This window comes from Tachypleus tridentatus, chromosome 7 (genome assembly GCF_004210375.1).
Source record: "Tachypleus tridentatus isolate NWPU-2018 chromosome 7, ASM421037v1, whole genome shotgun sequence".
NCBI lineage: Eukaryota > Metazoa > Arthropoda > Merostomata > Xiphosura > Limulidae > Tachypleus > Tachypleus tridentatus.
The window spans coordinates 14,061,524-14,089,395 of record NC_134831.1 but is presented as its reverse complement, the minus strand read 5'-3'; the positions used below and the strand labels follow the sequence as shown (position 1 = coordinate 14,089,395).

The window sequence follows — 27,872 nt, the reverse complement described above, 5'->3', positions numbered from 1 at the left end:
TTTAATCTTGCATGTTACAGTATATGTAATAAGTTTGGTTTGTTTTGAATTTCATTCAAAGCTACACAAGGGCTATCTGCATTAGTCATCCCTAACTCTTGGTCTACTCTTTTACCAACAAGTAGTGGGTTTGACAATCGCATCATAATGCCCCCACAGCTGAAAGGGTTAGCATTTTTTGTGGGGTGGAGATTCAAATCAGCAATCTGTAGATTGCAAGTAAAACATCCCAATCACCTGGCCACCATGCTGGGCTTTCATACATGTAGTAAATTAGCATTCCACATTATTTCAAATCAGATTTAAGACTTCCTATCTGTAACAAGTTTCACATAGATTCTTACAATGAAATATACATTTTAGACACACATACTAAAGGTGTAGAATATTAGCAATAATAGACTTCCATTGGAGAATTAATATTAACCTCCGATCACAGCCAGTTACCTCCTTAAGAGTGAGATTAAAAAATGAACCTGCTATGGAGTATAGTGTACTTTCTTAGTCTTACTTATATAGATTAGAATACAATGTTTCATCAAGTGGGTACCCATTCCTTTATCTCTTTTTCACTTTCCATACACAAATACCTAGACCATGTTATAATCTGGATTTTTCAACCATGTTTCTCTAGATTCAAGTATGTTTCTAAGTTGGACTTTCAACCCTAAATGTTGAACTCTAAATTGAAATGAAGGACTGCTGTAATTTATTTGTAAAACTACACATTTACTTAACTCTGCCTGAAGAGATATCTATTAAATTTCTAACACTTAAAACATTAACCAATAAACTGAGACAAAGGTTCTTAATTTTCTTTGAAATGTTTGTGAATAAACTGTAAACATTTCAAAATTCTAGGATCACCAAAAAATGAGTTAAGTTCCTTCACTCATATACAGTAAATATATCTACACTGCCAGTTTATTTAGAAGAAACCTAGCCATAACTATGAAACCAAAATACTTCCACACAGTCATTAAGTTCTGTTTCTGTATATTTATTTCATAATAATTTCAAATGGTGGCCTTCATTCCAAACCATAATGCAACTAGTAAATATATTACAGTAAAATCTTGAAAGAAAATCAATAAAAAATATTCGTTGTTTGTTACCTTTTAAATTCTATATAATTCTAATATTTTTATAAAGCAGAACAAATAAGCAAGAATTTAAACAACAGTATGAAAAAACAAAAGATTTTATTATACTCACTGGTTTTATTTTTCAAATATATCCTCTGACAAAGATAACATAACTACACAAACTACAATACAATAACACAAAATATTAAAAGTAAAATAAAAACTATATCGGAATACAGATAAAATAAAATGGAAATATTTCATTTGGTGCTTTGTAAGGAATGTTACTAATTTCATCAATATAACCATACACCAACACTTAACATGTGGTATTTCATGTTTCAAGTTATGAATTCAAGTCGCATGATTTATGAAATATTCCAGTAATACTTTAAAATGATTCTTTAAAACAAATTTCAGTTTAGAAAACAAGTGCAAATACATGATAGAGAAATTCCCAATATTTAAACTGAATTAAAAGTTGTTCAAGCTTTTAAGCAAATGATCAATTTATTTATTTACCTCATTTTCTTAGATCAACATTAAAGAAGACATGTGATGCTGGTATTTTTCTGTATAGATTTCTGTACAAGTCAAACTACCATATTTAGTTTTAAACATGTATAACAGCATTTTTGACCATTATAACTTCAGAAAAAGACATGCATACAATCACTAGAAACACCCAAGTGCTTAGTGGAGAAGGACTAACATTTTGAAAATGCTTGACTAAGGTTTCCTTTTTTTGGGTTAATTTTACAATGACCTCTTAGCAAACTTCAACCTAAAAACAACAGTCAAGTATTACTGGGGAACTACTATACACAAGTTAATTTTACAAGACCTAGAATTTGCTATATCAGTGCTTAAGTTGTGAAAATAACTTAAAACACAACTGAAAAAGAAAATAGTGTGTATGCATTTACTTTTATTTTAACAAGTTAAATTCTACATGAGACTACAGAATTCTATTTTTGTTTTTCTCAGAAACAAATATTACTATAGTTGAAAAACTTAATATTTCTCAAAAAACAAAATTGATTAAATTTCAAACTAATATTCAGAGTACTAGAAATATACTATACAAATTAAATGGTTTTTTTCAGTTTCAATAATTTTTTCTCAATGCTCTTTTTTAATGATGGATTATATACTTGCAATACACTATGTTAATTCTTTAATATCTTACTGTTAATTCCTAGCTTTTAGGCTTATGATTTCCAATCCTGTACTTAAAATTTACCTTTAAAAACCCAAAGTCAAATATCATGTACAAGTATTTGTTAATTCTTACCAAAGCATGTTTTAAACTTATTCATCTTATTAACTGCTGATAGTGATTTTTAACTGAACATGGATATTTACTTTTATTTATTAACTTTAATTTATATGAAAAAAATATTTAACTCTTAAAAGTAACAGATGCATGGTAAAAAATATAATTCAAAATAGATTACATACAGCAGGTAATGTCCTAGCTTTCATAATCATGTATTACTAGCCACATTTCTAACATACAGAGATGTATCATGGAACTGTAACAAGTGAAAAAAAAAAAATATATATATATATATAAAAAGTTTGTTGGTTTAAATCTAATAAATATTAGAAAAACCAAAAGACTTAAGAACATAAGGAATTTGGGAAACCTATTACATTATTTGGTCAAATGAAACCCACAGATACACCAGTTACAATCAATGATGTATGTGTTTTGGATTAATATGGTGTTGTCACTTGCTATCAGTTCTTCTAAGCATCAAGGCAGAAAACTTCACTAAGCTCCAACTCGCTTTATTCGAACTAAAAGAAAAAACATTTTTCATTACTAAAACAAATTTAAAAATCCAAGAATGCAACATATTTATTCCCCATTCTTAATCCACTGAAGTATTTCCATTTAATGAACTAGTAAATCTTAGAAGCTTTATTAATGCTTTCATTGAAAAATAAAGAAAATATTGTTACCAAATATTCTTTATTAAAAATGTACATTTATTTATATAAAAAAGATTAATATAATTTTAAAAGAATCTGAAACACTGTTAATAATACATTAACTAATAACAATAGTTATTTCTTCTAAATGGCAAAATTGTAAGTGTAACTTTCATTGTTTGGCACACATCACCATCAAATTGCTTCCCATCTGAATCTTCTATATAAACTACAGCAATCTCTATTTGAGATAACTATTCCAGATAGTGTGACCAATATTATGCAGTTATCATTCTTATGATATAATTTAACCAATTTTTTTATTTTTTTTTTATTTTTTTTTAATACAAACAAATAGTTCCTCAATGGTATTTTTTTGTATTACTTTGCAGTCTAAATAGTTACTGATCATCTTTAGAAGATTAATATAATGAATATAACCATGATAAAATTTTATTAAAATATTTTAAACTGTGCATCACCAATTATTATTCTTTTTTACAAAAGTATTTAATCATCACAGTATTTGTTTAATTGCAGGAATACAATTTCATTTGGTGCATCTGTATGGCAGTAATAATTTTTTTTTTTTTTTAAATATATATATACAACCTTGAAATCTTTGTTAAATATTTGCACTAACTTTTGATAATACCATGTGCATCTTCACAAAATTTGATATACTTCTAGTAAAGGTTAAGTGTCTTGTATACAAAAAATTATTTCTTTTAATGTAACATTTTTACTAAAGATTGTTTATGAAAATAGTCTGTTTCATTACTAGTCAAAGTGATTTCATGTTATGATTAAAAAACTATTCATCCCAAAAACTTTAAATATTATTTACATAATTTCTAAAACATCCTAAATACATTTCAAAAGTTAGTTTTCAGTAAAACTTTATATGTTGTTAGTATGCGGGGGTCTGTCGATTGACCCACCTCATAAACCATCACAAAGAATTACAAAATAAATATAAATTATGCTTTTTTCATGCTAGAATAACTACATATTTTAACATCAAAATACAAATGTTCAGTCTACGCAGCTTAAGTATCCTAATGCTATATATTTTAGCATACTGACTTTCCAGTCATGCCTTCCTAACATTACATAATTTGCACCAACTCTGTGCATATGCAATCACATTACATATTCAGCAATATAAAAATTGACATTTCATCTTCCCAGTCTTCACTGTTTTAGTAAACTAGTATTTTGTAATATACAATCACATTTCAGATACTATATTTAAATGAGCATTGTTTAGAAATAAACTAAACTTATCTTTCTTAAAATATAGAACAATAAATCAAGAAGTAAAGAAAACAGTTCTCTTCTTGCTATGACTTTTGTACTCAGTTGTTACTGGACGTGGGTTACTAAAACTTAAAATTTCACATGTGGAGGATACCAAATAAAATTTTATTTCAAGTCTGGTATATATACAGTTGAATAACTAAAAAACTACTAAATAACTGCATTGATAGACACTAAAATTCCACTATAGTTTATTAAGCTTAGTAACTAAGATTTATTTAGATTTAAAAAATATGAAACATCGAGTAGACAGACTATAGACACAATCTACCTCCTTGAAATCTTAACTTAAAAGAATGTGATAGCCTTTTCACAGATTAAAATGGATGAAAATCACTTGGACATTCTAAGCTGTTGATCAGTTATTCTCATCATATATTGAAGCAAGTGTACATGAGGGACCATTTCCAAAATAAAAGAAGTGAATGGAGCCACTGTATTTGATTCAGTACATAAGCTGTATCTCAGCAAAATAAAAAAGATACAAGGTTCTTATTTTATATTCTTGATTGATAATATTATTAATTTGAGTTCCTAATTTTTACAAAACTGCAGGTTTCATATTTTGACATCACAAACATCTGATTTTAAACAGTGCTACATCCAACATCCAAAGTTTTGAATGCAAGTCAACAAACACGATGAATGATTTTTGACCCATCATGAAAGGGTTAATTAAAAAGTATTTTTAAAAACATCTAAAGAAATAGATTGAGATTAAAATATCTATAAGAAATATTTAATTTCAGATTTATACAAATAATACCTCTAAACACCAACAGTGTTTTGTTATTCAGTAATAGATTAGTCCAGCATTTCACAAACTGGGGTCTACAGACCCCTTGGTTTCACTAGTCATGCCTGAATTTTATTAAAATACATACAAAATGATTTATGGAATAAAAAACATTTAAATATTTTGGAATGTAATGTCTCATATACCAGAATTTTTTTGTTTTCAAAGCAAAAACAGTTACAAAAAACAACAACAAGAGAGATTGGGTGACTAAAATTTAAGAACTACTACATTAGTCTAAAATGATTAAGTATTTGAATACTTCACATTTGTTTAATTTTTTTTTTTTAATTATCAAATTCTTCTAAAATATTTCCAACAAAATTGATCAAATTCTGTAAAAGTATTCCCTTGCAATTTCTTTATGTTAAAAAAAACAAAAAACAAATTTGTACTATCAGTACTTTTTGTAATGTAAAAAAAATATTTATACTTACTGGCATCACTGTTTTTTTGCAGCTTAGCAGTGACATGAATTCGAGCATCAGCAGTCTCAAAGAATATTCCAAGCCTTAATAAAGTATCATTTTGTTCCACCAATTTTGCTATTTCCATTTCAATCTTTGTGCCAAGAACCTGTGGGCTCTGAAATAAGAATACAAGTTGCAAAAAATAGGATTAAAAATTTGCAACAATCTTTGAGTTTTAATAATTATGAATAGCTCTTCAACCCTATGCCAACGAGTCAAATACTGATTAACCTCCTATGTACCAGTTAAATCACAAAACTACATAGCTTTTAACTTAAAGTGTAACTTCACAAACCTGGCAAGCTTTTATTTTGTAATCTGATTTTTTAATAAAGTATTTTTACTAAAGATGTGTCAGTGAATTTATGATGCCTTTACTGACTCAGTAGAGTGACGTATCATTTACACGTGAATAAAGTTAATTTTCACGTTACGTTTTCATACTTCACTTGTATATACCCTAGAACCTCTTAAATGAATATCAAAACATTTTTTGGTAAAACTTTGTACTTTCTCTATTCTAACATTAACCGTAGTGAAATCAATCTACAGTGAAATAAAATATTGAAAAATATCTTTTCTACTAAATTCAGTGCTTTCTCTAATAGAAAATTAGAATTATTTATTCTAACAGATTCAAGCCTTTTAACTTTTCATGACTCCTTTCCATTAGTTTTACCATTTCACTTTTTCCTAAACCATGTTTAACTAGCATAACAAAGAAGTACATAACATGGCAAGAGTTTAGGGCAAATAAACCATCATTTTACATCACATAAGTAAAGATCATAAGTTTTTTTTCTATGCAATTTTTTTTATTCATTTAGGTTTTATAATCCGATAAGTTTCAAATTTTTAAACTTTGGTTACTTCCATTAAACAAATAATAACAATAAATAAAACATGTACAAAAAGCACGAGACTTAATCTTACACTAGATACGAGACCTTTTGCACTTAGCTGTGTGATCCAGTAAGCCTATTTTTCCTGCAGTGTGGTTTAAAATATGTTTTGTAACTTTCAAGTATGAATTTTAGAACACAAAAACACATCAGGCACTCAAATAAGATACTCCACACTATACAACTTAGACTAATTAACCTATAACTAGGTTAAATTACATTACTGCTTAGAGCAACATCTTTAATCTAATACAAATTCTCCTCTCACAAAATATCAGCTATGACTACTATACAACAATCTTCTCTTTGTTTAATAAAAATATGTCCAATAGCAATGTATGAGAAAATTGACATTTCTTATAATACAAAGGGAAAAAAAAGGCCATATGTTGATTTAACAACTAACGATATCTTAATAAAGAAAGAAAAAGATAAGTTTTATATTCTGGCTTATCAACATCTATATAATATGTATTTTTCATTCATTGAACAATCAAAAGCCCCTTTATAATGAAAGAAAAACCGAGAATTTGAACATAACCTATTGAAATTAATAAACCAAAACTTAGTTTATAATTCAAATATTTATGCTACCTACGTTTTTATACCACATTTTGAAACATTGATTATAAACAGTCTAATTTTATAAAATGAAAGGTTGTGATACTAACTCTGTTAAAATGGTTATATTAAAGCTAGAAACTTCAACATTTTAAATAGTACTTTTTTTTAATCAAATAGTTTTACATTAATAGGTTTGGTTTAACTTTACTCATTAAGTTAAGGTTCTAAACCTAATGTTTTGTATGTAAAAAACTATATATAAAAAAAAATCAGTAAAATTTGAAACAAAACAATTTAGTTAAGATTATATTTATGATTCTAGTTAAATCATAAACAGTAGTATTTCTGAATTTATGTTAAAAAACAAACTTTGTTACCTAATAAGTGAACATAAAAAACAGATATGTTTAAAAATCTTACTTTAATACGGTCTTTTCCAAGACAATGGATAACTAGACTGAAACACAGAATTTTGATCAAATTTTGAAAAATAATATTCTAAACATAGCTAAGTATTGGGTTCAAAGAACAATTTAATTCCACATGGAAATATACACTTTTACAATATGTGTAATTTTTCTAACTTTTGAAATCCTTAAGGTAATACAAAAACTTCTAAAAGTGTATATAAAAAAAACAACATTTTCAGAATGAAGAATAGTTGTAATATTATCAAAGCAAGATATCTGTCAATCAACAAAACTTTAATGTATGTTTTAATTACAAACTTGGGAGTTCAAAATAATGAAAAGTGGAGAGGCTCAAATCTCCACTTACTGTAACGATAAGCCAGAACTAAACTAAAGAGAAAAAAAAACAAAAAACCTAAAAGCAATTCTTTAAATACAATCTATGTGTGCAGATAAAACAAGCTGTACAGTTCACTTTTCAAAAATAGTTATACAAATAAACAGAGATCATGCTGTAATAATGGATTTAAAGTAACAATGTCTACAATATGCATGTTTTAATATATTTTTTGTAGCCTAACTACATCTCACAGCCTGTGAAAGAAAGGGCGATTCCATGAACCTTTAGTCATACAAACAAAACCACTCGTTCTTAAAATTATGAATGAATAAACAAATGGAAAAAGAAGCAGTAAACTAAATATGGATATGTCCATAGAACACACAAAACTGAAAACAGTGTGTCACCATTTATTCACTGAATATTACTAGTTAAGGTTTCTCTGAAAAGTGTTCTGTTACTAATTTTAACAAGGATAAATATTATACTTACACTAACAATTTGATTAAGTCATATCACCACATGGGTATAATTTAATTACTATTTCATTTTTTATTAAAAACAGATATTCTTAATACTATAACCAGTTAACTGCTGTATATGTACCTGATTAACTGTTCTCAGCTCCAGAATACTTTGGGTGGGCAATAGAGCTTTGACTAGATCACAAATCGTTCGTGGTGTCAGATAGTTGGACTCAACATTAAGAGATTTCAAGGTCTTGTTCTGTTCAAGGGCTTGAATGAGAATCTGTAGTAATCGAAAAAAAAACTATTTTCTAGTAATACATTTTTTACATGAGATATATGCCATCTTTTCCAGTTAAGGTGTTTTTTTTTAATACTGTGTAAAACAATAAAAACTGAACGTAATATTCATATATAACAAACTTTCCAATGACACTACAACACTGAACTAATAAATTTTATTTTACAAGTTCAAGTGATCCAAACCATTACGAAACAAATACCTTATGAAAGGCAAAAACATTTTTTGATACACTGATAAAGGCTCTTTATCAACATACAAGTATTACATAAACAAACAGAGTACAGAATACAAGCATCCACACAATTAGATCAGATTCAAAACTGAAAGAGAAAAAAACTTTCAGTTATAACTTGTGATTTAATGTAAACATTATTTTGCAATCAGTTATAATTTGTCATTTAACTTAAACATTATCTTACAAGAAAGTAAAAAAGCAAGATCTTTACTATAACTATTCTAATTAGTTATGACTTAAACTAAGATGAAATTAAAGGTTACAATAAAGTTGGTCAGGAATAAAAATAATGATAAAAATGACTGATGAAGAAAATTACTTTTATTCCACATAACGCATTTTAAAAAGAGAAAATCTGAAGAATACAAAGCAGAAAGTTTAGATGCAGGCCTGTTATCGATTTTAAAAACTAGGAAATAAAATTTTGCATAGAACATAAAGGCAAACTGAATCAAAGTTACTTTCAGAAACAAACATCTGTCTTCTGCTGTGAAAAATCCTCGCAATAAAAACAACTACAACAAATAGATTTGAAATTTAAGAAAGCTTGAAACAGCAAAATGATTTTATAATGAAGCCTGAAATACCACCAAAATAAACAAAAAACAGTGCAACAGGGTATACCATTTAAAGTCATCAGCAGCCAAAAATTTTGATTGAGAAAAAACTAAAAACATAAAGATGAAGTAATAGATAAATTTATAAAAAGCATTTTAAAAAATCATACTACAAGATAAAGATTTCAAATTTTATTTTAAAAACAATGAGAAAACTGATACAAATGAGCATAAAACAACCACAGGTGTTTAAGTCAATAGATCTTTTATAAAGACAAACAGTAATTAGATAAAAGTAGTTTACTTTCTAAATGAGAAATTCAAAACTGAATACCAAACTTCAATGAAAACTCAGTAACATAAAAACTAAACATCAACAAAAGAATCCAGAATCTGCTTAACAGACTAACTAAATAATACTTGGTAACTGAAGTGTAACTGACTTGGTAAAAAAGAATTAACTCAAATATAAATAACAAAAAAGAGACTTAAAGGAACCTGTGATGATGAGAAAACCCACTTGTAGAGAAAAATATGTGTAAAAACAGCTGGTATGAGTAGAGAAAGCTTCATGTAGAGGAGCAAACAACGTTTTGACCTTCAGTCATTGCCAGGTTCACAAAGAAAGAAAGGAGGCAACTGACCAATAGCTGACCATATGTTTGAAGGGAGTTGTGTAATTGAGTGTAGGAATGTAGAGGGTGCACTTAGATGTTCGATAATATTTATTAATATGGATATAAGGGTGTTCCTTTGTATTGGTTTATTTTGGGCTTAAGTTGTTGTATAAATAAGGCATCTTTAATTTTGCATTTGTTTATTTTTTGTTTCATTTAGTAAATGGGTGTATTTTATGGTTATGTTGTGTTCATTTGATTTGCAGTGTTCAAAAATGGGTGAAGGTGACTGTTCTTTGAATCTGGTTTCCATTCTCCTACTGGCTGGTTTTTGGATAAATTTGGTATGAACCCATATACCCAAATTAACACCCAAATACTAAATGAAACAAACAAACAAATGCAAAATTAAAGAAGCCTTACTTATACAACAACTTAAGCCCAAAATAAACCAATACAAAGGAACACCTTTATATCCATATTAATATATATAATCAAACATCTAAGTACGCCCTCTACATTCCTACACTGAATTACACAACCCCCTTAAAACACGTGGTCAGTTACCTCTTTCTTTCTTTGTGAACCTGACGATGACTGAAGAAGGTCGAAAAGTTATTTGCTCCTCTACATAAAGCTTTTTCTACCCATACCAGCCATTTTTATATGTATATTAAAGCAACTTAGTTTTTTTCACTTTTTTCTGTTCAAATCCTCTGCATTTACTTTTTAAATGATTAATTTTCAGTAAAATTTGGTATTAGACATTTGTATGAGTGTAAGTCTGTATATTTGGTAAGAGTTGAAAATATGTTGTTATACTTAAGATTCTTCTTTATACAAGTTAAATATTTTTAACAATACCATAGCATTTTAACCTAAAAATATCCAAACAATCCCAACAGAAAAAGTTAACATACCTCTACAGGACCATCTGTAAGGTCTGTGTTAGCCAAACTTAATTCTTCTAAATTTGTGTTGGTTTTCAGTCCTTCAAATAGTCTCTTGAATTTTTCTTTTGAAATATTCTGTACGAGTAAATTCAGTCATAGAAAAACATATACAATGATTTAAGCTATTAATAAAATTAAAAGTAAACATTTCACTCAAAGAAGTAACAGGGAAACAATTTATCAGGTCATCCCATAAGTAATGTCGTTTTTTGGGATAGGATAAGTTTAAATGCATATTTCTTGGCTAAATGAAGTTATTCTTAACATCACAAGTTATATGGGATGACTTGATGACATTAAGAGTAAGCCATTTTGTTTCCTTACTAGGTTTTGTTTTATTTATTGTAGAAGTTCCAATTATCTTGGAAGTGTCAAGTGTCAGGAGCACATAAGGCATGTTATGTTTTACAAGTTCATAAATGGGAAAAGTGCAACAGAATCTATGCAAAGCATTCAAGAGATATACAGCAATGGCATTCTCAATATGAATAAGTGTCAAAGATGGTTCAATAAGTTTATAACTGGTAACTGCAGTTTAACAGATGCAGCTCGTACTGGATGTCCTGTTGAGTTTGCTTATGACCTGCTTCTAACAGCACTCGAGGAGAATTGTGCTGTAACTGTTGAAGAATTAGCCCAGAAACTCAATTCATCTCCTTCCACTGTTCATCAACATTTTCAACAACTTTGTATAATATATAAGTTTACTTAGTATCAGCAATTGTCAGCTGATAATCTGAGAGAATGAGTAAACATATGCACATCTCTTCACTCTTGTGATCTTCAAGCAAACTGCCTAGTGACTGGAGATGAGAAATGTGTACTCCATCAAAATGTATAGTGCTGCCAACAGTGTGTTAGTGCAGGAAAATTAGCTACACCACAGCCAAAAGTAAACCTGCACCCTAGGAAGGTTTTGTTTAGTGTTTGGTAGGATAAAGGTGGTGTAATACACTGAGTTGTTACAATCAAACCAGACAATCACTGCTGAGAGATACTGTCAGCCACTGGATCAACTGAACAATGCACTCAAAAAAAAAAAAAAAGAGAGAGAGACTAGCTTTGATGAATCAGAAAGGAGTTGTTTTCTACCATGACAATGCACATCTTCACACTGCTAGGATTACTTCCAGAAAAACTGAAAAGTTTGGCTGGGAGAAACTTTCCCATCCCACTTACTCTCCTGATCTTGCCCCTTCAGATTACTATCTGCACGTCATCTGAGTCTTGTAACATCATCTGAATGTAAAACAGTTTACTTCTATGGATGAGTTAAAAATAACCTTTGTACCTTTGTCTCAAAACCACCTTTTTTTTTATATATATATATAAGTATGGTATTGAAAATCTTGAGACTTTGGCAGACTGTTATTGAAAGTGATGGAAGATACATAATTGGTTAAAGTTGTTACCAGAGTTCTCTTTCTCCTTTTAAATCTTAGTATTACAAACATTACTTATGGAATGACCTGATAATTACATTTCCAAATTCTTTTTGATGAAACCAAATATCTATTTACCCTTCCATCAGGTATTAGGTGAAACACAATCGGATTGTAACCACGAAAGTATTCACAAGAGGAATTATACACTGATGTTTGATAACATATGCACATATTTACAAAATTTTGCAGGTTGCTGGTAAACATTACAATGCTTTCAAACACAAAATATCAGGTTTTTGAATTAAATATTAAGATATTTTTTTTAAGTACAGATTTTCACAAAATGTTTTTATTTTAGTATGTTAACTATCCAACATACAGAGTTCTTTTCATTTTCAAATTTCATAAAAGTATTTGTATCAGAAAATTTACATTAGAAATCTTTATAACATCCAAATAAAGAAAAAAAAACTTTACACTTTGTTATTTTCACTATTGAATTGGAATCTGTGTTTGGTAGATCTGACTGATCTCTGAACACCATAAAAATTAGGAAATAAATATAAATTATGCTTCTCTTTCTAGAATTACTAGAAATTAACTGAAAAACAAATGTTTAGTCTAAATAGCTTAAATGTATGAACATTATACATTTATACATTTGTCATTTTTATTATATTGGCATTTCAACCTCTGCTGGCTAACATCTCAGATATTATAAAGACATGGAACATATACACTCATATTATACAATCTAGCTACTTAAGCATGATTGGCTATCCTTTAGATAGTACTGCTTAGCAAAATAGCTTCAGGTTAGAACCAATACAAGTAATTACATCAATCTACAAGTCAACTGCAATAATCAACACCCATACAGAATTCTGAAAGCATTATTAATACAAAATTATCATATTTAATCCTTAACTTACATAACAATAATTCAGGGGTAAAAACTTTTAAATTATGATTACTATGATTATCATTTTAAAACTTATTTATTCAATCATACTAACTTTAATGTTGTTCCAATTAAGTTTTCTGAGTGATGAGTCATTCTTTACAACCTGATCCAAAGTTTTGTCTACATTAGTGTCATTATCTGGTTCGAGACCTAAACATTTTGGTTGAGTAGCATGTACAAGACCTGAAATAGTCAAGAAGCTTGCTATAACTTTTTTTCATTTGTAAAACAATAGACAAATTTAACACACTAAACTTCTACTCTTCTTATAAGAACTCTTACGCTACTACTTTTGACTTCTAAAGTAAATTGTTAGATTTTGTCTCAAAAATTTACTCAGCCTTCATAGGATCAGTAGTGGTTTTTCTACACATTTCCTCTACAAGTTAATAATGAATATCAGGTAATTATTATTATTATTAATAACAGACTGTTATTCAGTACTGTAGTGTAATATGTATTCACAAAAAGGTGTATGAATTAACTGTCAATACCACACTATTAAGATCACTAAGCAGTATTTACTTTTCATACGAAAAATGGACACAATTTTCAGTTATAATTTTACATTCTCAATAAGATAGTAAGATGAACAAATTTTAAAATTACTTTAGAAAACAAATGCTAGTTTGAAACTTGGATAACCATTTGTTTTGTTTTTATTATACTCAAAATCACTTCATACAAAATAACAAAACAGGTTTAATAAACTCCCCCTTTGCTAAAACCAAATATAAACAGTGTCTTCAATTATACAGATCTCAGGTTTCTTGATGGATTTCCCTTCCTTACTCAACTCTTCACTGTTTAACTTCAAAACAAGTTTCTTCAATGTTTCTTCATTCATTTACCTTCAAATTTGGTATGTTGGTATTCCAACACTGTAGGCTTGTTAAAGTAGTCAACTTTCCTTTTTCAACAAATCTTAGTTTACCTTAAAGGACGAGAGTAGTGTTCTTCAATAAAACCATTGTTAAGGAATAACGAACATCACAAACTATTTAAACAGCAAAAATTGAAAGGATGGGAACTCACTTTTCAAAGTATTTAAATAACTTTCAATCAAGTGAATAGAATCCTACTGTTATACAAAAATAAAACTTAAATAATTACATATGTACATGTTAAATATACAAATATTTATTAAAATACACAAATTAAAGTTTTCATACATTGCACCTCCAAAAATTTCCCATTTCTTAACATAAAAATTGAAACAATTATATATATTAATCATTTAAATCTATCATAACCTGAGCTGAATAAATTAAATTACTGATCTGCATTACACTGCACCTACATAATAAATACTACATGGTTCAAATTCAATTTAAACATAATGAACCTGAAGAATGAGACAAAATATGCACTGACTTTCAAACTTATCACCTATCTTCTGGCCTTTGTTCAAAATAGAAGCATGGTACTGATCTTGGTTCATCATGCTATGGAGACCCAAAATTGCTGAAAGAAAAAAAAATTATTTCCAAAAGTCAATTTAAATGTGGATTTATGTTTTAAAATCATTAAGTGTCCACAAACATTCACTTCATAAAAATTACATAAACAAAATACTCTTATAATAATGAATAATAATTAGTGTTTATTTAAGTTTTTTTTACTTACAAGTCTTTACATATCTTGTGATTTGATTTGATTTTTTGTTTAAAGTTAGTACAATAAACTACATTATGTTTAGATGTTTGTTACTTATTTCAGACTTAAAACACTTCAAAAAAAAAAAAAAGTAAATTTGTGAAGATATGGGTATTAGAAATTGTGAAATGCAACTCATTGTACATTTTATTTTATTTTAAAGTTTCCAAACTTAAAGCTAAACATGACTAAATTATCTAAAATATGTCATTATTTTTAGTTTACAATGTGTTTGCTTTAGAGGTCTTTCTTTCCTAACAAGAACTGTAAATTTCTAAACTTCTAGTGTATACCCACAAAGCCTCTGTATGATTGCACATATTGAAATAATATAGTTATATAAAGACTACTTTTGTATGTGACTTGGAATGCTAATTTATAAACTAACTTTATTAAGTCCTGTTTTTTTATTAATGAAATTAATTTTGACAGTTCCTCTTAGCTTTACAAACAATTTAACTTGTAATTTGAAATTATGGAATCTTACCTTGGACTTCAACACAGGGCAAGCTTAGGCATTAGTATTTTGTTTTTTTAAACAACTGAACATAATTTATAAATGGACTACAAAAGGTACATTTAAGTACAATATACAATATGATAAAGGTCAAGATACCTTTTGTAGATGTTACTCTAACAGAAAGTGCTGGTAGAAAGTTATATTTCCTGAACAACCATTCACAATCAGGTTTATGATTTTATCAGGAAATTCACTGATAAATATCACAAAATGATTAGTTTAGAATAATTATTTTCAAGCACTTTTCCAGACCCATTATTAAAGAAACACCCTCATTTTCAAGAGATCAAGACCCTGTAGGCTTTTTGAAACCTATATTTCAGATCTATGGTTTGATTTATTTTTGAATTTCATGCAAAGCTACATGAGCTCTACCTGCACTAGCTTTCCTTATTTGAGTAGTAATATACTGGAAGGAAAGTAGCTAGCCAACATCATCAACTGCCAACTCTTAAGCTACACTTACCAATGAAAATATGGATTGATTGCCATATTATAATACCTCCACAGTTTAAAGTATAAATATGCTCAGTGTGACATGGACTAAAATCTTCAACTTGCAAATTGCAAGTTGATAACACTAACCACCAGGCCAGCAAGGTCCAAAACAATGGTTACAAACTTGTCACATAATGACATATTTATGTCATGTACCTTGTTTGTTTGTTTTTTAAATTAATTTAAAATTTTTAGTTTAGTTTATCAGTGGCATCTTACTGAAAATAAAAAATGTTCTATGCTTATATTTTATACATGAAGTACCTGTATTTTAGATATTGTCATTTCTGAGTGTTTTTTTATGAAAGCGAATACAAAAGTATCAAATTTAAAGTCATAAGCTGAAACAGGTTAAAGCCATAAAAATATTAAATATCAGGCTGTTGCATATAAAATGTCAGATTTTTTAAAGGAAAATGTGAAACAAGTACATCTTTTTGTTGTTTAATTTAGTTAATCAAAATAACTCCTTTAGACTCAATACACTTCTGCCAATAAGTTTTAACTTTATAAATACTATCTTTAAAGAACTGGACATCCTTTGATGTGATGAAGTTCTCAAAAGGCATTTTCAATTGACCTTTGGTTTGAAAACGTTTTTTTATTTTAATAAAATGTCCAAATGTTTAAAAAGTGATAATCTGAAAGGGAAAGATTGGGCAAATATGGTGGATGAGGTAAAGTTTCATACCAAAGTTTTAGTTTTTGAACAGTAAAATGTAAGACACGAGGTCAAGCATTTTCATGAAGCAGTATGGATCCACTGCAAATGACTAATGCTGGATGACAACTTTGGTGCATAAGTTCATAACAATGTTTCTCTGCTATGATTGTTTCTCCTGGGTTTAAGAATGAATAAAGGATCACACATGCTGATACCCACCAAACACTGACCATAAGCTTCTTAGAGTGAAGAGCTGGTTTTGGTGCTTCTTAGAGAAGCCATATTCTGGATCATTGTTGATTGTCATAAAGAATCCACTTTTCATCACAAGTGACAATTCCATGAAGAAACAGGTTGTTTTTGTTGCGAGTAAGGAACAAATTCTAACTTGTCCTATTTGATGGTTTTAAGTCAATTCATGAGATACCCATTTATCAAGCTTTCTCACCTTACCAGTTACTTCAAGATGTCAAGAATCAGTTAAGTATTGAACATTAAGTTTGTTGGCAAGTTCTCTGACAGTTTGGCAGTATCCAATTCAACCAAGGTCTTCAATTCTTCCTCATTAATGGCTCTCTGAGGGCAGACCCGAGACTCATTTCCAAGGCTTGTTTCACCAGAGTAAAATCTAAACCAGCACTGTGATTAGTGTTCACTAGCTGTGCCATCACCAAATGCTTGACTGATATTACAAGCTGCTGTTGCCACACAGTGACCAAGCCTGAACTCATACAAGAAAATCATATCAATTTTACCCATGGTGGCAAAAATCAGTATAAATATGATTTAGTTTCTGAAATAAGACAAATAAATTGAACTTGAAATGAAACAGTCAATACTATATTATTCTGACAAACTTAAAATGCTTCTCTTTCAGCCACTAAAATGCAAGTTTCAAATTTGAACATAAAAATCTGACAGTTCATATGCAGTAGCCCGATACTATTGTATAACATTAAGTATATCTAATCACTTATTGTTTACAAAATTCAAGACCACTGTTAATAACATCTCTTTACCAAGTAGGCTTGTGTGTTTGTTTATGAATTTCGTGCAAAGCTACACAAAGGCTATCTGCACCAACCATCCATAATTTAGCAGTGCAAGACTAGAGGAAAGGCAGCTAGTCATCACCACCCACCTCCAACTCACAGGCTACCTTTTTACCAATGAACAGTGGGATTGATCGACACTTTATAATTCCCCCACGGCTGAAAGGGCAAGCATGTTTGGTGTGATGGAGAGTTGAACCAGTGACCCTCAAATTACGAGTCGAGTGCCTTAACCAGCTGACCATGCTGGGTCAAGTAGAACTGTATGTTAACAAAATGTGTTTACCAGCCAAGTCAACTAGTTCAGCCTCTGATGCTCCTGCAAGAGCCTGTTCATAGTCAAGATCAAGGTCAAGTTCAACTTCAATTTCATCTTCCTCTTGGTCGCTAGGCCTCTCCTTTGGAATCCATACTTTACCTGTAGTTTAAATGAAAACAATAAACAAAGCATATAAAGTTAATAAAAATTAAGATAATATTTGCTGTCTCAGTAATTTTATGAATCAATTTTACATGTCTCAACCTTTTCAGTCTACAACGTACCTTTCATGTGTTGAGTGCTTATCTGTATAATCAAATGCCAAAATTTAAGAAAAATAACAGTAACTTTACTTCTACAAATTTTCCATAAAAAATCTTTAGAATTGACACTTATTTCTGAACATTTATTTAAAGTAATTTACTCAGGAAGGTGAAAATAAAAGTATTTAAAATGTTAATTTTTGCACAGCATCTAAGAAAATGTCTTGCAAACATTGCACTTAATCTCAAAGCACAAGTTTATATTTGTTACAGAATTGTCATACCCTAAAATTATAATTATTCATATTTTTTGTTTCTAATTGATTTTCATTCCCTTTCACCAGTTTTGTTAACAGAGCCTTTCATGTCTACCTTTTTATGATCTGATAACAACTGACTTGAACTATTAATAAACAGATTCCTTCACCTGTGCAGAAATGATATTCCAGAGATTTCCAGTGATCATTTCAAGAAATTACAGGTAAAAAGGTCCATTTTGTGTGAATTACATAAGAAACTACACAAGACAGAAGAAAACATGCTAAAAGCTGACAACAACACAACAATTAAAACTATGCAAGAGCCATTACAAATTCATCTAAGCTAGTTGATGTATTCCTGTGGAAATAAAGTCTAAATTGAAAGTGAAATTGACAATTAATTGCATAGAAAACAATGTAATATAGTATCTCTGCTATCTATTGGTTATGTACGACACTAAGCATCAGAACTTTAGCAACTTTTAAAAAGGAGAAAACGTGAAACATGGGCACGACAAAAGGGATCCGATGGTTCTGTAGCCAAATAATATTGAAGACTAAAAATTATACTTCACCCAAGTAATGATAACATCATAATGAGCAATTTGTGTAAAATTTCATATTGCTTGGAGGAGAGGTAAAATTAATTTGGAATGAGTAGATGGTTGAAGAGAGAATGTTACAATTCTTACAATAGGGGAAATTCACTTAAATACTATTAAAAATATGGATTACTAGATACATTTATATGCTATACTTATCAGTATACAATGAACAAAAAGTATTTCAAATTTTGAATGCATCTTACTAAAAATCTTGAGACATGCACATTAAAAGATGTTCACAACAAAAAAGATTAACAAAATACCAAATTAATACAAGAAAATGATGATTTATATCAAAAATCTCCAAAAAGAAATTTTTTTTTTAATTTGTATCTTTCTGAAAGCAAAGATAACATACTAAATGTCAATGAAAAGTTAAAATTCTAAACTGAAAATAAAATGCCAAAGCAATGCAGTTCCAAGGGAAAAATGAGTTTTGGTATACACAGTGTTACCATCCTATTGCATCATGACCAAAAATGTTAACACCAATGGCATCCAACTGATGAAAATTCATTATACTCCTTACAAGTAGATACACAAGTATATTTAATTATCTGCAACAATGGATAGGCTCATTTCAATTTCTTTCTAAACACATAAAATTACTATGATCATTGCAGTAAACTTTGTAAAAGCAGAAATGTTTTCAAAAGACTTTCCTCACGAGCAAAACCTTTCCAGTAACTAGATGAGGCATTAGCTATCCGTTCTGTGAAGAGGTGCATGTTTTTGAACACTTAAACAGTTCTACAGATTAATCTATTAGTAAAGGCATTCTTCTACATTACTGGCATTTTATTTTAAAAAAAAAATGTGATAAATAAATACTCAAAAAAAATAATCATTCATGTCACTAAACTATTATTTATTTTAACAATATGTAAAAACGTGCAGAAAATTTTCACTCGTAAAAATAGCATAAAAACCAAAGGTTTTATATGAGATACTTTTACGTCTACACAAAAAAATAATGAAACAAGTTATTTCACATTTTCTTGGTCAAGTTAAAGTACAATCCAAAAGAAATATTTAAAGTTTGAAACTTAAGGAATTATTTATATTTTCAGAGGACTAATGATTGATATTTTAATACAAAATTCATTTGTTTTGTTTTTTTTAATGATGAATCCAGTCTGTTTCATTTTTGATGGAGAAAATCTTGAATTATTGCTAAAAGGAAATATTTTACCTCGTTTTATACCAGCCTCAAAAGGTTTATGTTCTGGCCAATCTTCCTGCTCTTTGGCTCGTGTTTCTAAATATTCTAACAGCTTTCTTCTATTTAATGGTCCTGTAGGAGCTTTAGTTGTTTGGTCTTTGCATCGCTGGCTAGGAGGTAGAAGAGAGTCCTACATAAGGAAAACAAGTTATTTTAAAATAATAAGGAAGTAAAGAATAAACTGCAGTCCTAGATGTGAATAAAACATTAGAAAAATTAAATAAAAACTGAGCATGAGCTCGAAGATAAAAATATATCAATGCTATTAACAATCAAGTAAAATACATTCGTGTTTTACAAATATGAAATATCACTTACTAACTATGCTTCACATTTATGACAAACTCAAAATATCAAAAACAAATATCCAGTTAATATATTCCACCCTTTTTAAATTTACAGATAAAATACAAAGTAAACAAGTATAAATTATAAAAATAACTTATAGTAATTAGTCTCCATTGTGATTTTATGTGACAAAAAGTTTACTCAGTACTGACATTTATGATAAGTAAACTGACCATTATTAGTCTTTCCAATACCATAAGAAAATTTAAAGCATTTGCTCTTGAGAGAAAATTGGTTGAAACCTTCCCCAGTGAATAAATTCTTACCAATTACTGTTGCCGTTTTGAGATTTTCATTTTAGTTCACGATCATTTTGAATAAACAGTTTTAGTTTTCATTTCATTTAAAATACCAATACCTTGTATTCATTAACATTAAAAATGTTCCTTTTTGTTTCAGTTTGCACTAACTAAAATATCTGCAAACAGTATTTTAACCCATTCACTGTGAATTGGATGTACATTTCCAATGCTCCAACCTAATTGCAGTGCAACTGGGATATATGCTTCCCCATTGTCAAAGCTGTTTACACCTACCTCTGCTGAGTCCAGGTTTATCATCTTGGGTATCATCACTAGATGGAGAGCTAGTATTTATCTCATTGCCTCTTTATCACACATTTGAACACCACCTCACTCACTTTTACTATCTTCCATACAAGTGAATCAAGCATATTCACATTGTAATTTGGGTAACTACTTGCCATTCAAGCAATGCAGATATGGTCAGCAAAAGTACGTGTTCCACTTAAGTATCTTGTTGGTTAACAAAGGGCTGAGTGAAGATCATTGAAAGAAACCATATATTAACATTAGGTGAGATGACAATAAATACTTTAACTCATTTTACTTGCATACTTGAAGTGCAGTGAATGACAATGGGAAGTATTTGTCCCAGTCACAGTGCAAGGGGGTGTAAGCTAGAGCAAAAGAACTAACATTAGTGTATAATATCTGTATATCAGCCAATCTCAACATGTTAATGAGTACTGTATTTTATCCCATAAAAAAAAAAAAAATGAGCAAAAAATTGATATCTTATTTAACAGAATTTTAATAAATATATTTTTGTACTTTAAGCTCTATTACCTTGTTTAGTACCAAAGACAATTAGTGATTTCTCTGCATTAACCCTAGTACACACACTCAAAAAAATTACGTTGCCCACACTGGGGGTCATTTTTGACCCCCACCAAAAATATTTAAAAAATTTATTTTCACAAAAGCAAAGTACATATTTGGACAAAATATTTATTCTATACAATTTATGCATACACTCTGGGTAACTTTATGGTCATTGCAAGCCATTTTACTACATTTGATACACTTTGAAGAAGTTTTTTTCCTTGAATCATGTGCGCATATTTGACACCATTTCCTAACGTTCTCTTCAGCAACTTTTTGTCTTTTTGGAGGGATCACTTCATTTGTATCTTCTTCAGGCAGTAATTCATCAGTAAGCAACTTCAGAAATTCACGTCTTACTCTTTTTTGGTATTTTGATGCGAATTCTGGGTGGCGCTGGCTATAGAGAAGGTAAGCATTGTATGCGGCAGCATCAAGAATGTTATAAAATAGTGCCATTGGCCACCTTCTGGCCTTTCATTTTGTGGAAAAGAATCTAACTATTTGGTCTAGTGTATCGACTCCTCCTTTGGTGGAGTTATAGTATGATATTATTTCAGGTTTTCCTGATTCATCATCGATTGAGGGCTCTCTATGCAACGTAGATAAGAATATTCTAGAATGCTCGAGAACACAAAATTTCATATCAAATATTAATTGATTGTTTACTAGAAATGTAATTGAGTTTTTTTAAACGGGGGTCAAAAATGACCCCCAATGTGGAAAATGTGAATTTCAACATTAGACAAGGGGTGTAATACCCCATTTGTATAAAATACATGTTAAACGTATTAGTATAGTATGTTATTAGTATAGATTAAATTTGGTACATTTTTAGGCCCGAAAGTCACACCTTTGATATTTCTATAACAACTTAAACACAAGTGGGCCCATTTTTGACCCCCACCGTGTGTATGAGGGTTAAGAATATAACTAGAGGTTTCAACTTCAATTCTGCTATCATTCTTATCTTCATGATAATACCAATACATTGAGTTCAAAATGTGTGCAAAATATATTTTAATCCTTTAACATACAAAAGCAAAGGTTCATTGAAAATTCCTGAGAAAAAACAATTAAGTTCTACTAAAGTTCTTATCTAAAGATAAGTTTATACACATCTCAGCAAACTATACAAAAAACAAGATTACGGGGTATACTTCACGGATTTTATATAAATTGTATATAACTGAGGCACAATACAATGAAATATTTGCACTACAGCCCAATGTCTGTATGTTTAAGTAAAAATACCAAATTTATATCACTTGACCTGTCAGCAAAGCCAAAGATAGATATATTGGATAGTCACACAAGTTGTAGAAAGTATAAAATTACATGATCCTCTAATGTATAGAAGAGACACACAAAGAGAACCACTACAATATCAACAGTTTTTGAACTGCCATTGAACTGAAATAAAAAGTTTAGTAACCATATCTTACATCTACACATACAATAACATTTACATTATCTATCCTTATACCAAACATGGATGCAATACATTTACAGTGGTTCAGCATGACTAACCACACATAGAAACACTTAAGCTGCATCTTCTAATATTCCACCATGTTTGACACTGATACCTTATTTTCAGGATGACAGATTTTTTTTTTTTTAATGATAAAACATACAAAACTGACATTCGTACCATGATAAATACACGCAAAAAATTAGTATTTTTGTTATATGTTCTTAAAATAAGAAAAAGAAAAGATGTTCAAGATTCTATTATTTTGATGACAATTTTTTTTTTTTTTTAAATTGAAGCCTTTACCTAAAATAAGTTACAAGTCTATTCTGTTTCAATTAGCACATGCTTAGATGTGCTATTTGAATTACTGTATTTATAGCAATGTTTTGGAACCTTCCTATGGGCCAGCCATATGGATAGGATTCAACTATATAATTAATCACAGCTACTAATTGAAGCAATCTAGAATATCAGTGCTGTGCATATAAGCATAATGTAAACACCAAAAAATAGCAGCTGATAAATTCATGTTTTATACTTTAAAATATAATTTCCAGTTAAAGGCTAGTTCTATTCCCAACCCAGTAGGGATAATCTTTTGTAAAAATTAAAAGCTTAATTCAATTATATATATAAAAAACTTAATTTCAAATCACATAACAAGGGCAGATCCAAGAAATGTTGCATTTTTCATATGAACTTAATATTTTCATTGTTCTTTAAAGTTTAAAAAAAATATATATTCATGACATGAAATAAATATTCACAGTACATTCTTAAATTGTAAATTCACCATGAATTAAAATGATAGTTAACTTGTGTTGTTAAATACCAATGACCACACAAAACGTACATCAGGATCAACTTCATTGCTCAGTTGCTCTAGTTCTTCAGGGGTTAGTTTGGCCAAAAGATCATCTATGTCTAGATCATCATAATCTTTTAGGTCTTTCCCAAACAACTTTGTAGTCATTTTAACTCTGTAAAAACACAAAAGATAGCCTAAGTACTTTTCTGCATGTGTTTAAGTCATTCATGGTTTTAGTTATATATTTGTTACTTTGCAAAACATATATGAATTATGAATATTTGTAAGTAATATTAAATTTTCACTTAAGTGAAAGTGGAAAATTACTTCTAGAGCAATGGATAACTTGGATTAAATACTGAGATAACTAAAATGTTCTTCTAAAATTATAGCTTGTTTTCATCATACAGACACTTTACATAATTTTAATAAATGTATTGTTTCATATTTTAGCACACAAAAATGACTGCATATATTCAAAGTAAATTAAACAATATCACACACACTTAATAAGCAAATAAACTAAAATGGCTCCTGATATTTCTTTACAATTATTAGGTAAACAGTTTCACAGTCTTAAGATAACTTAATTTTTTCACATTATAAGTATTATTAAAATTTGTTAAATGTTTTCATTTCTGATTGTACAATTTTTATTAAAACCATTTTTAAAATTCTTACAAAGTAATAAAAATAGTAATAGAATCAATATACATAAAAAATATACATTACATATTAAACAATTTTATTTCTTTAAGTATTTTGAAATACAAACCATATTGATGAATTTATTTGCTTTCTCTTACTCAATGACATAATCTAAAGTAAAGCCTTGATGTATTTTAAAACTATGTCAAATCAGTGCATTAAGATATATACCACAGTTCTGATACAAAATGTCAAGCAGATAGCTGTTGTACAATCTAAATTTGCATATTACTTTAAATTTATTTTAATATTTTCCCTCATTGATTTTTTCTCTGCAATATTCTACTGTATTTTCAGAAAGTGAATGAAGTTTCATTTTAATGTACTCATGACTTTATCATAAATAAGTAATTTAATTATATGAACTATCAGGTCAATACAGTGAAAGCATAGCATTTAACATACTTCACAATTTATTCATTTAGGCTTAGTAGAAAAACATAAGTAAGTATTATCACATGTATCTTGTACAATTTAAATTATTTTTTAAAAAATTTTAATATTTATATACCTACCCTATTCTGTGTATTTATGAAGTATTTTTGTTGTATATTTTAGTATCTTTACTCAATTAATGATACATATTTAATATCATTTATACAGTATACACCAAGCTGAAAAATAAATACAAAAATATGCAATAAAGTTACTTATCAATATCCAGATTTAAGATATTACTAATAAGATACAGTTAATTTATGAAACAAGTATTAGTACTGAAGTGTCACTTTTGATTTGTTACAGCCAACTTATATATTTTATTATTTGCAAAATTCTCTTCACTTGAAGGAAACTTAAATTTAATTGGTATAGATATGCAAGGTATAAAATTCTTTATCACTTATGATACAAGTTTGTATTACTTACAATACACAAAATATTTTTCCCCTTTCTTGGCAATAATTTATATAACACAAAGGATCTAAATGGAAATGAACCCTCTCCTTCTTAAACCTAGAGTCAATATGATGTACTTACAATATATGGATGTCTTGTTGGAAACCATGCAACACTTCCTACACTGCAAGCACTCAGTGATTCATACATACATGCATGCATACACATACACACATATAATACATCTATGTACATAATTAATTTAAAACGAGGACTAAGACATATCTAATATTAATTACTTTCAAATTGAAAAACACATCACAGTACACTGATTCCAAATTTTGGATATTACTAATGCATGACAATAAAAATACTATGTACATGTCATTGAACTTCATGCCAGAATGATTCAGGTGAAGTCATTAACTTACAATTCAGCTATTTACAAATGTGCATACTTGAATGTAAAGGGTCATAAATGTACTCTTGTAAAACAATGATGTTATTGTTATAAAAACTAACAAAAGGTCATACAAAGATTATTTTCTGTTACAAATTCTTGATCTTCAACAATTTTCAAACAGCATTACTTAAAATTTCTTGATAACATCCTTTTTTCTTTAATACACAAAATAAATGGTGTTTATAAAAATATACATGCACACATTAGGTATGAAACCTTATACTGTAATCATATAAGGATTATGGTTGGGAACAATGTCAGCTATCACAAACCCAACTCAGTTGATAACACAAACTATCAACCAATGAAAAATTAAATGAATGTTATGTAAGGAAAGTTTAAATTATTACTCACATCACCCAAAACAGACAAAATCCTGAACAATTGTCACCAGCTGGAAAACTAAATAGTTTCAAAATATGTGTGTGTGTGTGTGTGTGTGTGTGTGTGTGTGTGTGTGTGTGTGTGTGCGCAGCACACATGCATGCATCTAAAACTACACAAAAAAACTTTTCTGGTAAGAAACCAAAATAAAGAACAAATATAATTATCCAGAGATAAGAAACAAAACACAATTAATATAACTATTTATTTAAGCTTAAAATTTCTTTATTTTTAACTAACTAAGTTTTTTTGTAATAAATTATCAATGAAGCACATATTAAAGGCTTCCTGAACATCACTCAAAACATGTATCAGAGTACTGTAATCTAAAAACACAGAATCCCAAAATTTGTCAAAATAGCAAAATACTTTTCTAAAACCATTTTGACCAGATGTAGGGAACATATTTAAATTAATTCTAATCCAGGGAATGTCAGAAAAAAATATACTGGGTTTTTCTTGAAAATCTTCCTCTTCCAATCATATAAAACATGCAAGAAAAACAACACAGCTTTTAAGATTTTACTTTGTACATACATATACAACAAGCTAAGAAGCCAAATGATATATATCCAATTTCAGAATTTTGAGCATTTTTTTTAGCTGAAAAAATACCACGCAATTAAAATGAGAGTTATCAAATAAAGTCATCAAAAATCATTTACTATATGAAACTCTAACAACTTCCACCTGTTATTTCATACTTTAAAAAAAATTGTCTAGTTCTTGTCAAAGGAACAAAATGTTACAAAACAATCATTTTATTTGGAATGGTACATTGTACATACCACATTTTATATTTCATCATTAGGATGATACTTATAATACAGTGTGTGTGTGTGTGTGTGTGTGTGTGTGTGTGTGTATACATACATACACACCTCCCAACCCAGTTTTTCACAACTAGTATACATACACTATTGTAAAATTATTATACTACTTATGTAGCATCATGTTGACAAAGTGATTAAATTAATGACTTAATTCTTGTTGTCCTCCCACCTTGAATAAAGTTAAGTGATCTTAATCTGACAGCATATTTAAAGTAATATTACGAGTAGTGCTAAATAGTTATATTAGTACACTAAATATTAGTAGTAGTGTCCTACTTACTACAGCACAGACTATAATAATTCTAATACAACGACATAGACTGTATGGAGCATCGTAAAATTAAAAAGCATTTGTTGGTTCTTGTGTTAATATTTAGCTTTATCTACTAAATACTTTACAAAATAAAAAATTAGAGTCAAATTTAAGTAAAATGAGCTATATTCTAACCTCTGTCTGTTGTCTTAACGAATCGCAAGACCAAATTTTAGTATAACCACAAGGACCACTCTACTTCTCCAGCCACCTACATTAACCACACCTCATTCACCCAGTCATTGATCGCTACTTCTCAATCGCTTACATA

At 28.9% G+C, this 27,872-nt stretch overlaps 1 protein-coding gene across 1 annotated transcript; it reads right to left on the bottom strand.

The window, feature by feature from the left end:
* Positions 1–1,185: 1,185 nt before the first annotated feature.
* On the bottom strand, positions 1,186–27,872 carry LOC143255161 (tropomodulin-like). Its single transcript, XM_076510403.1, has 10 exons — positions 27,737–27,872; positions 24,109–24,235; positions 20,277–20,436; positions 17,984–18,115; positions 14,682–14,771; positions 13,360–13,490; positions 10,926–11,033; positions 8,432–8,575; positions 5,577–5,724; positions 1,186–2,888 (listed from the first exon to the last, which is right to left on the bottom strand). Exons 2-10 carry the CDS (start codon positions 24,226–24,228, stop codon positions 2,863–2,865), a joined length of 1,059 nt encoding a protein of 352 aa, XP_076366518.1. The 5' UTR covers positions 24,229–24,235; positions 27,737–27,872; the 3' UTR covers positions 1,186–2,862.